The 12,612-nt window shown below is 46.1% G+C and overlaps 1 protein-coding gene across 2 annotated transcripts in view; it reads left to right on the top strand.

Annotated features, from left to right (window-relative positions):
• OIT3 (oncoprotein induced transcript 3) overlaps positions 1-12,612 on the top strand; it is a 31,394-nt gene that overhangs the window by 15,943 nt on the left and 2,839 nt on the right. For both annotated transcript variants that reach the window (XM_085302034.1, XM_085302033.1), the window contains 3 exons: positions 1,123-1,245; positions 7,230-7,390; positions 7,946-8,361. In XM_085302034.1, the coding sequence (XP_085158160.1) occupies positions 1,123-1,245; positions 7,230-7,390; positions 7,946-8,361 (700 nt within the window). The remainder of the gene's footprint in view (positions 1-1,122; positions 1,246-7,229; positions 7,391-7,945; positions 8,362-12,612) is intronic.

Raw genomic sequence — 12,612 nt, 5'->3', positions numbered from 1 at the left:
TTGTATTTACAACTGTTTTGCTGAAAACATCTAGCAGTATTCACCCCAGATGTTTTAAAAAATCAAGCAATGAAGATTATTAAAAAAGAAAAAGAAATCATGATATTTTCTTTCGTRTATTTTTTTATAATAGAAAGCCGACAACAACTAGTAACAGACCTATTTGCCTTAGGTTTTCAGATTTTGAGAATACCCTTGGAGCTCTTTCCTGCAGCTGTAAAATGGCTAGAAATACATATTACAGAAAACCCAGATTCTCAAAGAATAGCCTCACTCAAACAGGGAAGGCTTAAGAAAAACATGAGAACCTCTCAGATTAGCTGGGCTGCCCTCTTTCCTCGGCGAGGACGGGAGAAGTTTAGGAGGGAAATTGTATCCTTCTGTCCCTGTGATAATGCACCTCAGTGTACCCAGCCTTGAAGCCTAAAACTTGCACTAAACGAGCAAGATTCCCGCTAAACAAACTTCTACAAGCACAATCACATTTTCAGCTTACAAAAAGGATGAAGGAATCTACTGTGCCCTCCACTATCACAGCTGGGAACCCACCCCCAGGCAAAGAAGATGTCATCATCTCCCGGGTGTTTCCTGCTGGGGATAGAAGCTACCTGCTACCACCAAATCCATTCTCCCTGATAATGAACACCTGCCCTGAAAATCTCAAGGCTTTAATTCTAGTGATGGCTAAGGAGCAAATGTGGTTTCATGTGGTAGAAGTTCTAGGAGGTTCCCCTTGCCTTTTTTTTTTTTTTTTTTTTTTTTTAGTAAGAAACAACATAAAAATTTAGATTAAGGAATGTCTCAGAAGCTGGAAAGGGCAAAGCTCAAGGTTGCCTATTCAGCTTCCTTGTTTATGTGATTTATAGCCTGTGATTTAATTTGGTAAGCTTTTTCTCTGAATTCTTAGTGAACTTCATGGTGAAATGGCAAACACAGGAAATTAAACAATAAAATTAGGCTTCCACAGCAATTTCTGGAAGTAAGCTCTCACCCTGCTGTCACCTTCAAGCTTTGCACTGGTCATACTGCTTGTTAGGCAGCTGGGAGTATATGCTGGAGCCTGCATAACTGTCAGTGAGTTGTCTAAAGAGCAGGATGTGCTGGTTTTTCTTTCTTTTGCAGAAATTGAAGGTTGTCACAATAACAACGGAGGCTGCAGCCATACCTGCGTTGAAGTGGAGGACACATACCAGTGTGAGTGTCCAAGGGGACTGGTTCTGTCGGAAGATAATCACACTTGCCAAGGTAGGTCAACGGATCAGATAACCCAGGTTCAACTGTGCCAATATGGCAAAAAATCTTCCTGACGGCCTCTGTCCCCTGGACATGAAAATTATGTTTAAAAAAATGTTTTTCATTGATAGGAGGAGGTCAGAGCTGAGCTCAGCTCCTCTACTAGGAGCTTCACTTCAGAGGAGRCAATCCACAGTCCTCAGTGTTTGCAAATGTGTTGTGTATCAGGTTTCTAGCAAGAAGGACTGAYTGAATAGTGCTTTGACAGATATAAACACATCAATCAGTGCTACCTAAAGCAATGGTGTGTGGGAAGAGTGGGGCCTGGCAGAGCTCTGCRAAAAAGGAACAACATGTATGTGAAAGAAAAGGTTCTTTCTTGTGGAAGGAAGGGCTTGCCATCCACCTCTGTTCTGAAACAGGACATTCTAGTTGCTTTCAAAGAAATGCTGGATGAAGTTTTGAAGGGGCTTCACTCATTAAAGGTTTATGTCAGAGGTAGTATTGTTTCTAACCCATCTCCTGATTTTTTTTCTTTTTTTGGGGGGGGTCTCTTAGTTTCTCCTTTCCAGTTTAGTTAATGGAGCTTTGTTGAGAATGACAGATCCTTCCAAACTGAATGTCTGCAAACATTACTCTTTTTTACTAGGCGAGAGAGCAGAGACACAGGACCCCACTGAGTGCATCTTGCATCGCAAGCAGTTTTGACCGTGATCACTTACAACTAACATTGCTTAACATCTTCCATTTTATTGCTTTGCTTTGGCTGTGCATACCTTYGCCAAATTTTTTGCTATTAGAGCTGAAATTTTCCATGCCTCAAACTTGGTCTTTTTAATTTCAATTAAGAGTGTTTGGTCACTTCCAAGAATGCTGTTACAGAGAAAGGTATTGTTTTGCCCGGGTTAAATATCTGTCTAGTCATTTCAGTAAGCATTTCCATGTCTCAAAAGAAGGGGACTGGTTCTCATACTGAGTGTTTCTGCTGTCCCTTGGAAAAGTGCCCAAGATAGTGGTGGGCACTATCCACTCAATCCATTCTCAATCCGCTTGAGGTGGATTGAGAACTGGCTGAAARGCAGAGCTCAGAGGGTCGTCATCAGTGGCGTGGAGTCCAGCTGGAGGCCTGTGGCTAGTGGCATCCCCCAGGGCTCAGTACTGGCTCCCATCCTGTTCAACTTCTTCATCAATGACCTGGATGAGGGGACAGAGTGCCTCCTCAGCAAGTTTGCTGATGATTCCAAGCTGGGAGGAGTGGCTGACACACCTGAGGGCTGTGCTGCCATTCAGAGAGACCTGGACAGGCTGGAGAGCTGGGCAGAGAGGAACCTCGTGAGGTTCAACAAGGGCAAGTGCAGAGTCCTGCACCCAGGGARAAATAACCCTAGGCACCAGTACAAGYTGGGGGCCGACCTTCTGGAGAGCAGCTCTGCAGAGAAGGACCTGGGAGTGCTGGTGGACGACAGGTTGACCATGAGCCAGCAATGTGCCCTTGTGACCAAGAAAGCCAATGGTCTCCCGGGGTGCTTTAGGAAGACTGTTGCCAGCAGGTCAAGGGAGGTGATCCTGCCCCCTACTCAGCCCTGCTGAGGCCTCATCTCAAGTACTGTGTCCAGTTCTGGGCTCCCCAGTACAAGAGAGACATGGAGCTACTGGAGAGAGTCCAGCGTAGGGCTACAAAGATGATCAGAGGGCTGGAGCACCTCCCCTAGGAGGAATGGCTGTGAGAGCTGGGCCTCTTCAGCCTGGGGAAGAGAAGACTGAGGGGGGATCTCATCAATGTGTACAAGTACCTGAAGGGAGGGTGTCAAGGGGACGGGGCCAAACTCTTTTCAGTTGTCCCGTGTGACAGGACAAGAGGCAATGGGTAGAAATTGAAGCACAGGAAGTTCCGCCTGGACGTGAGGGGGAATTTCTTCCCTGTGAGTGACGGAGCACTGGGACAGGTTGCCCAGAGAGGTTGTGGAGTCTCCTTCTCTGSAGATCTTCAAGGCCCGCCTGGATGCAGCCCTGTCTAACATGCTCTAGGTGACTCTGCTTGAGCAGGGAGGTTGGACTAGATGATCTCCAGAGGTCCCTTCCAACCTTACTGATTCTATGATTCTATAGTTTCTGAAAATCGACAGTTGCTTATGTGGAGTAGAGGCAAGGGCAACATTATCCTTGGAGAAGCTTCCATGTGAGGTTTACTCCATCTCTGTGCACAGGGAGTCCTTCTTGCCCGCTTGCTTGCACCTGTCACACGTGTAGGGGATAAACATTTTCCCTTTATTTGGTTGCAAAAGCTGAGCAGGATTTTCTTGCAAATGCATCTCCAGGCTCCCAGAAGTCAATCTAGCTCTGTAGCAGTGAATGCAGGGAGAAGAGCATGGGGGAAGCCTCACCACTTCTCAGGCCTGTCAGGCTCAGCACATAGCTGGAGAAGGAGCAGTGCTGCCCTGATGGGGACAGACCAAGCTCCTGGCTCTCTGCTTGTGCTCCATCTTGGTGGGCCCAGGAAGAACCAGTGTTGTTGCCTTCAGACATTTTCATGGGAGTTTGCTAATGGGCTGGACTTGGCCATAAGCAAGGTATGATCTAAATGCAGGCAAAGGAGTCTTTCATGAGCTGATTCGCTTGGGCTGTAGATGATTTCAGCAAGGGTGGGCTCAGGCCTGAATATCCTGTGCTCTGATGTGTTACAGATAGCCAACCATCAGAGATACAGATCTAGACCTCATGGTGGCCCGTCAGGATAGAAATGCCTTGGGGAGGAAGTCAGAATGGTTCTATTTGATGCAATTTCTGCTTTTTTAATCTTTTTATTTTTCTCCAGAAAAGCAGACCATACAGTGGTAAAAGAATGTAAAATTAATGCAAGAATTACAAGGAAGACYAGTAATACAAGAGCGAAAGCAGTTTGGTAGTCTCTGTTCTACACCTTGTGGATTTACCTRTTAATCTACAGTGCAGACATGGTCATTCAGTGCAAGGGATGCTGGTGACCATGCAGGAAGGAGGCTATTTGGCTACAGCCAGCAGGTCTGTTTGGCAGGAAGGTGCACGGTGAACGGGGAAGGGGATGCCAGGAAAGCAGAAGTCTTGCAGTTGGGGCAATTTAATTGCCCTTCTGGAGAGTGCCACATCCCAGTCCCGCTTYCTTGGGAGGGGAAGGGGGCAGTGGCAGCTCCTTCTCCCTCTCTTCTTTTCCCAGTTAAGTAACTAAGTGCGTGGATGTTCTCATGTCACAGAAAAAGAGTTGCCAAGAGCCTATGGGAGTGTGGTGCGTGTGCAGGGGTCTTGTGCGTGCTACCCTGCAGGCAAAACAATGCTTGTGGCTGCCTTGCAGCAGGGCTGAGTTGCCGTGCACTATCTGGACGTCTTCTGTTTTGTCATTTTGTGTTTTTTCAGGGTGTGACCATGTGATCTAGGCTCTGTTTTTTACACATCAGTTCAYTTCTCTGCCCATCTGTTTTCAGGAAGGTTCTTGTACGTGGACCCTGGGGTGAGCCGTGCATACTTGTGATTCAGTAGTCCTCACAGCTCTGGCGGATCCAGGTGGGGAGGAGGCGATGGGGATTTCAAGATCCATGATTATTCTTATTGATTGAAGGTGTGAGGCCAGACAAGAGCAGTGTTCTTCAGTCCTGTCTCCCTGAGGCAGCCCCAGCACTGTTAGAAGGCCACACTTTTCCCAGCCCACGCTCCTCCTTCCCAGGAGGATGCTAATGAGTGGCAGCAGTGCTGACTGCCAAGGGCRCTTGCAATATAGCAATTGCAGCAGCTCTCATAAAACAACATTGCTTATTCTTTTACATTTTGTGAATTTATGGCCCTATCCAGTAGTCTGCAATTTTGAGCAGATATATATGACAGAGTATTTCTGGAAATGTACCAGTACAACTTTTTATGGCACCTAATCAAGTTTTTAGTGATACAATTAACAGTGCAGGACAGACCTAGTTGCCTGAAGTAATTGGATCTGCGTCCTATCAAACCTCCGCTGCACTGTCTATACGTTCAGGGCAAATATCAGTCTTCTTCCACAGAAATCAATGGCTTGGCTGCAATTTTCACACAAGGATAGCAGCCAAAGAAGCACTTGGAAAGTGCTCCTTCCCCATCCCTTTCCTAGTACCCCCCCTCCTTCTGAAGTGTGATCCTGAAATGATTTTCTCTGCTATCTCATGTTCAACCCTTTTGTGCAGCTAAGCAGGTTACACTGATGTAGTTAATTTGTGTTTCTAGCAGTGGTTCAGGGTTCCCCAGCACGAGCGAGCCTGTAGTCTGCACAAAAAGATAGCCCCTGCTCCAAGCAGTCAAATGTCAAAGGACATTTAGTTATGGAGATTCACACAGAATTCACACAGAATGGGAAAGGTTGGAAGGGACCTCTGGAGATCATCTAGTCCACCCCCCCTGCTCAAGCAGGGTCACCTAGAGCATGTTAGATAGGGTTGCATCCRGGCGGGCCTTGAAGATCTGMAGAGAAGGAGGCTCCACAAYCTCYCTGGGCAACCTGTGCCAGTGCTGCCCCAGATAAGCTGGAGCAAACTGCTCCTGAGCTTTGGAGAACTGCAGCTGGGATGCAAACTGTCTACTGTCTTGCTTAGAACCACACCCTTGTAAAAAGCATTGCACTTTTTCATTTACCGGTGATTTACTAGAACAGTGAAGCTAGAGTTCAGCCAATCAGTTCTCCAAAGGATATTTTTCTTTCCATCTGCATTAGATTGTGTTCACAATGTCCCTTTGCCTCCTTTTGAGCTTTGCTCAGTTATTCCTGCTTGACTTCTGTTGCTAATGGAGTAAAAGTGAAGGTACTTCTTATTTCTTTAATTTTCCGTTCTAACCCAGCAATGTCTTTAGGAGAGCATACTGCCTCRGGCACACCACACACTGTTTAGCATAGCGCCTTGAAAATGATGATTCTTTAATAAAAACTATTCCCTGGTACGTGGTAGCCATTATAAATATCTTTGCTGGGATACAAGAATTTGTTTTTCTAAGGGGAGGGAGAAGGYGTGTTTTAGCCATGTTCATTGTGTCCAAGGTCCCGAATCCCAAACTGTATACTTAACTTGATTGGGATTAGGGGAAGGCAGATCATATGGAATGCCAAGTGTTGGGAGTTTTATGAAGAAAAGTTTGGTGAACTAGTTGCAAAGAAGTTTTGTCGTGATTTTTAAGGTATGCTAAATGGTAATTCTGGAGGGGGTTTGTTTTTCTGGCTGATTAAGGTCCAGACTATCAGCAAAAGAACACGTGCCCTAAATCTAATGGAATAGATGTGCATAGGCACAAGGAATATATATTGCATTTACTTTTTTAATTGAAAATTGTTCCCTCTTCTTTCCAATTTCATTTTGTCCAATCACTACTTTTTGTCTCACTTTTTTATGTAATAGAATCAATTTTTTAAAAAACTCACACAGAAATCTGCTTTATGAAAATTGAAAGTAGATTGGAAGGAGATGGAAAGAGCTAATTGAGATTGCATATGTCAGAGATGAGTTTATTGCATATAAAAATATTAATTATTATGGGCTTTCAGGCCACTTTGGTTTTCGATGGATATCTATATGGAATTAGTTTGCCTTGTTTTGGCACGCTCTGGATTTGATGTAAAACCTGATAAAGGGTCTTAAAGAGTGGCTTTGCCTGGGGTGTTGTGAATTTGATACCCATAGCTGGAAAAGTCTCTTTCCACGACATAGCAGTGCTAGCAATATCAGTCAGATCTTTGCTGACTGTAAAGTATAACTCGAAGTACCACATAGCTGAGCTTCTGCTACAAGCGTAGCAGTCATCTTTGTCTCCTTTTGTGGCATGACTGCACCAGGAGAATTTGGGGTAGTAGTGGGTCAGCAGCTTTGTGTTGCATGGATGGGAATGCAAGACAGACGAATAATAAATGCAGCATCTTTTTTTTCCCCTCAATAACAGTAAGTAGAGCCCTTTCCCAGCCCTCGATAGATTTGTAGTGCTTACTATTGTTCTGGGGACTTTTCTTGCAGTTCCAGTGCTGTGCAAGTCTAGCTCTATTGAAGTGAGCATCCCAAAGGACCTGGTTGGAGGCCTAGACCTTTCTCTCATTAACACTTCCTGCAAAGGAGTATCCAACGGCACTCACGTCAACATCCATTTCTCCTTGAAGTCCTGTGGCACTGTTGTAGATGTATGTACACCCATCCTATTGCTGTCCTGACTCTTGGGACCTCTCAGGTTTGGGGGTTGGTTGATAGCCTAATTGRGGAATAAAGTTGATTTAGCTGCACCATCAGAGTGGTTTCCGATTTGGCCATGCAGCTGGCCTCAGACTAGACCTGAGGGGGCATCCAGAAGTGGGAGAGCTTTTTATGCTGTTCTTCGTTCTCCTGTTGAGGCTGTATCTGGTCTCCAGATTATGCTTCAAAGGCTGCACGGGCAACTGGTCAGGAGACAGAAAGCTCCTCTCAGAAGGTGGGTAGCAATTGGAAGCCAGTTCCTCTGCTTCATGCATGAATACAGTGAATCACAGCTGACAGCAAACTGACAAAGGCCCTCGGGTTGTAGATAAAGATGAACGTTGCTCTAGCGGTGTATAACTTCACAAGCTGCATCTTCAGGGGCTAGTTTATGTCTGACTTTCCTGAACAAAGTAAACTCAGCTGCTGGTGCTTTTCTAAGCCTGGAGAGGTATTTCTCTCCAGCATGATATCCCCTTTCCCTTAAATCCCTTTCTGTGCTGCAGGTAATAAACGATAAAATTATTGCCACCAATCTGGTGACTGGCTTGCCAAAGCAGACTCCAGGAAGTAACGGGGACATCATTGTCCGTACCAGCAAGCTGCTGATCCCGGTGACCTGTGAGTTCCCACGCCGGTACACCATCTCCGAAGGCTATGTGCCCAACCTCAAGAACTCCCCCTTGGAAATTATGAGCCGCAACCAAGGCATCTTCCCCTTCACTCTTGAGATCTTCAAAGACAAAGAATTTGACGAGCCTTACAGGGACACCCTTCCCACCCTCAAGCTTCGGGACTCTCTGTATTTTGGGATCGAGCCATTGGTACACGTCAGTGGACTAGAGACACTGGTCGAGAGCTGCTTTGCCACTCCCACCTCAAAAATTGATGAGATCTTGAAGTACTACCTGATTCAAGATGGGTGAGTTGACTGTTCCCTCCTTTGCTGGCTATTAGGTGGGGAGCGACAGAGGGGCTGGGTTGTGTTGGCTGTGTGATGCAGGAAATACTATTGCTTCTCTACAGCAGTCTGCCTATTTTGTTCCTAGCAATTGCCAGCAGCTAGGGTTATCGAGCACAAACACTTATCCCATCAGAAGCGATTGGGAGAAACAGTGATTATTTCAAGTGCAACCTTTACAGGACAGCTGTCTAACTAGCCTTGTGCATAACTGAGTTGGCTGCTGTCAAGGAGATCTCCTTGCCGAGGACCAACCTCTATTTGCCGGCTGGCACAGTGCCGAACCAACTGGCCGAACCCCTCAGTGGCAGTGTGCTGCTGCCACATGGTTGCAGCAGCAGCTGGAGCAAGTTTCTTAAGTTTCCCATAGTGGCCTTTCTRTAGCATAAGCCAGAAGATTCCATGGCTGGTCCTGGCTGGAGCTCCCTTTTGTTTACTCTCTCTCTGATGCTTGYCAGTGTAGAAGGCTTAGGGTCCCTTAATTTGGTGGTGAGTTTCTAGGCCATTTGAAGTTAATGGTCTTTCCTGAATACACTAGTAAAAGGCTCAGGGTGAACCTGTGGGTTCGCTCTCACACCTCCTTGGGGATGGGTTTTGTGTGACAGATTCTGGGGAGCGTTGCTGGCCCCTAAGGTGACCTGTTTTCACAGAAGTGTTTGGGTACCAGCATGACAGTGCCATGTTGCTGTGTTGCTCTGGAGTGTTTGCATTCAGCAGTGCCTCACAGCTTAACTAGAAAACATTATGCAGATGTCATGGTTGGGAAATGCCTGCTATTCCTTAGGGAAGAAAATCCTACCAAAGTAATRCCTAAGACCTATCCAAGTGTCACGGCCCACCGGTAAAGGGATTCTGTTCGTGTAGGTGCCATGTTCTGTCCACCTAATCATCTAATAAGGAAAAATGTATTTCTTCAACTGCCAGGCTAAATCCTGCACCATTACAGTTGCTGATGATAAATCCTATGGGATAGTCCTGCAGCAAAAGAAGCCTGCTGGGTGCAGGACACAAAGATACTGTTTTAATTTCCTTTCGACAAAGATTTCAGCAGTAGCTTGCCCTCCCTCCATCCTCGGCTGCAGTTCTTTTGTGCTTGACGTTTCTGGAGTTTACGAACAGACTTGTAATGAAACATTTGATTTATTGACTCCCTGGCTGTCCCTTTGGACCCTCTCAGGACTCCAAACACTCGTTCATTTACCATGATGAGTGAAAATGAGGGACCAGAACGGTGGTCAGAACCTGAGCTGAATAAAAAGAGAGCACTGAAAATGTGACCTCATCAATCCATCACAGCAGCAGTTTGGGGATTTGCACAGGAACGGGCTTGAAACTTCCTTGTAAAAGCATTTTCCTCTTGACGGAGGAGGCGTGAACAGCCCCTTTGGCCTTGTTATCCTGCAGAGGGCATTAAAACTTCACCAAAAGGAGAAGCGGGCTGGAACAGGCTGGCTGGAGCTGATCCAGAGCTCCGCTCTGGCGCAGTTATTCAGGCCCCCACATCCCCGGGACATGCCAGCCCCCTGCAGTATGCTGTGTTTAAATTGTACTGCTCRCTTAGAGCAAAGGCTAATGATGTGCTGTCGGGCTAACCGGAGCTCTTTGTTTCTTGCCAGGCTTGCAGCAATTAAAAAGTAAAATTAGCTGAATCCACTGCTGATTTCCCATTGCTCCAAACAGTTTCATAATAACCCATTTTCCTTCCATCAGCCCAGCCCCCAAAGCCCCAGGCAATAAAGGTGAGATTTCTACTYAGTTTGATTAGTTAGCATCAGGTCTGCAGGAGTTAACTGCAGCCRAGACTTCCAGAGTGAAATTCTATATAAATCCCTTTACTGAGGGGAGGTACTTTAGGCTGAGGCGAGGGGAAATTCCTTCTCTTACTTTCTTCTGTTTATTCCCTGCATCTCCAGCTGGCAAGAGGTGGGAGCCCCTGGCCCCTCTCCCCTTGCTGATGAGAAGGGCTTCACAGGTACACAATCACTGCTATCTGAGGCCCCATCACAGCTGGAAATGTGGATTTGCCCAGCTCCCTCCTCCTGGGCTCCACAGCACGCTGCTCTGCTGCTGCTAGCCTGGCCAGCCCACCCTAGAGCGGGCTTTCCCACTTCTGCTCCTGTCCTTCCGCTTTCTCCAAATGAAAATAAATAGAAGGCCTTGACCGGTTGCATGGATGGTAAATATTGCAGCTCTCTGGGACATTGGGAGCAAGGTCATGTCACTCTGGGCAATCCATTGCAATCTGATATGGCCGAGAGCTGCCGTTTACCTGAGCGTGAGGCGGTTAAGGTGGTTCCACTACGCTTGGTTAGCAAGGCTCCCTCTCATTACACCACATTTGCAGGTTGAAGTAGCTATTGTGCTTGCTGGGCTCTCCTTTTCCACCTTGCAGCTGTCCCTGGGAAAGGGTCAGAGCAGAGCTACCATGGCAGGACTGCTCTCTGCTCCCCTGCTCTCAACACACTTCGCACAGGAAAGGGTTGTTTTCTCCTGGTCCAGAGCAGGGTCACCCATTTTCCTTCTGTATCTGTGCTCCCCTGCTCCTTTTCGCCTCTCCAAGCTGGAAAGCAGCGTTTGGGGCTTTCCTAGGAGGGTGGGACTTGGAATGGTCCCACATATGATGCCAAGGGACTTTGTCCCCATGACTTGGGAGCTTGCTGAGCTCTTCTGGTCATGCATTTGTAGCATCTCTCCCTAAAACACATGCTTAGGGGCATGGTAGGGGCTCTGTGGTTCCTCCTTGTTTCTCCATTTTCCCCTCTCCCTAGCCTCAAACCAGTAGGTTTCTAGCCACCAGCGTGGAGAACATTCCCTGAGATGTAGGAGTTTGTTTGAGCCTCTGTCCAAGAATCACCACAGTTTATACACTCACAAACAGGGAAATGCCTCTGAGTTGACTTTACAACCCCAAGGCTTGGCCAGTGTCTTATGGCAAATCTTTATGATGCTCTTTTCAACAAGGTGCCTTGAGGAATGATGCTCTTATAACTAATTTTACACGAAACAACTCAGTAGCATCTAGTGTTTGRCCTCAAGAGGAAGGAAATTATGTCACAATGTTAATTTATTGGCTCCCCTTGGACAACTTTTTATGTTTGCCTCCGGGCAAGTTAGCTAGACAAGCATTGCAAACAGGGATATCCCTTCAGATCATGACCTCCACTGGCTGAGAAAAGCTACTGAAATAAATGATGGTATAAATAATGCTGGGATCAGGTCAGCACTGAGCGCTCCCATGGATATTTAGTGCTCTGCTCWGCGTGGCAGGGGGGTGATTCTGGGAGGGATTGCAGCCCAAAGAGCCAAGTTAGCCAAACAGCACAGAGGTTTATTAATACACATTCTAGTGTAAGGAGAGCTACACAGATTGGGTTTTTGCTGCTGTTCTTGTCGCTGTTTGATAAAGGAATGTGTCATGACACGTCAAAAATGTCAGTGTTTCTGACAATATGTATTTCTGGTGTAAGGCTAGAAGCTAAAGGTTGCTTCTAGAGTAGGCTTTGAGCTGTCACACTATCACATCTCATCTCTTCCATCACCTTTTTTTTCCTTTTTTTTTTTTAACTTGCAAAGTCCATGTTTCTGGAATTAACTTGCTGGAAAGGACATACTGCATTGCAATGCAAAGTAACAACAGCATCTGTGCCTCTCAAAATGCCCAAGGCACTGCAGTCGGCAACAGTAATTATCAAGTCACCATAACTTTTTGTCTTGCTGTTTCACTTGCAGACTCTAAGTAGTCTGTAGTAGTTTATAAACAGACTAGACATAAATTGTAACCTATAGAGGTATATTGCTGTATATTGCTAGTGACAGAGAAACGGAAATTATGAATTTTAGCTGTAGCGAATTTGAGTCATTCAACCAAGTCCGTTGAGAGGCAAAGAAAATTAGAAATGATATAAAACAAAGTAGATCTAGGTTTTTATTTTTTCATAATCTGAAATAKTTTAGTAACACGGGCAAAGGCTGCTTCATTTTAAGCGTCATTTATGTGTGCRGTATACACAGACTACCCAATATATTATAGATGTTTAACAGTTGTGTTGATCACTGCAGACTGTTGCACAGGAAGGTGAAATGAGGATAAATTTGCCTGCAGTTCTCTGGCAGCCCCTCTGCCGAAGGGACTGGACCATGTCCTGCCAACGCTGCTGCTGAGCTGTTCTTTGTCTGGAGATGCTATCATCTTCACTGTTGTTTCTTCCCCAT

Source organism: Rhea americana, unplaced genomic scaffold, assembly GCF_003343005.1.
Source record: "Rhea americana isolate MKP2758 unplaced genomic scaffold, rheAme1 scaffold_183, whole genome shotgun sequence".
NCBI classification, from domain to species: domain Eukaryota; kingdom Metazoa; phylum Chordata; class Aves; order Rheiformes; family Rheidae; genus Rhea; species Rhea americana.
Note: the sequence above shows the minus strand (reverse complement) of the source record. Positions and strands in the feature narration are given on the sequence as shown.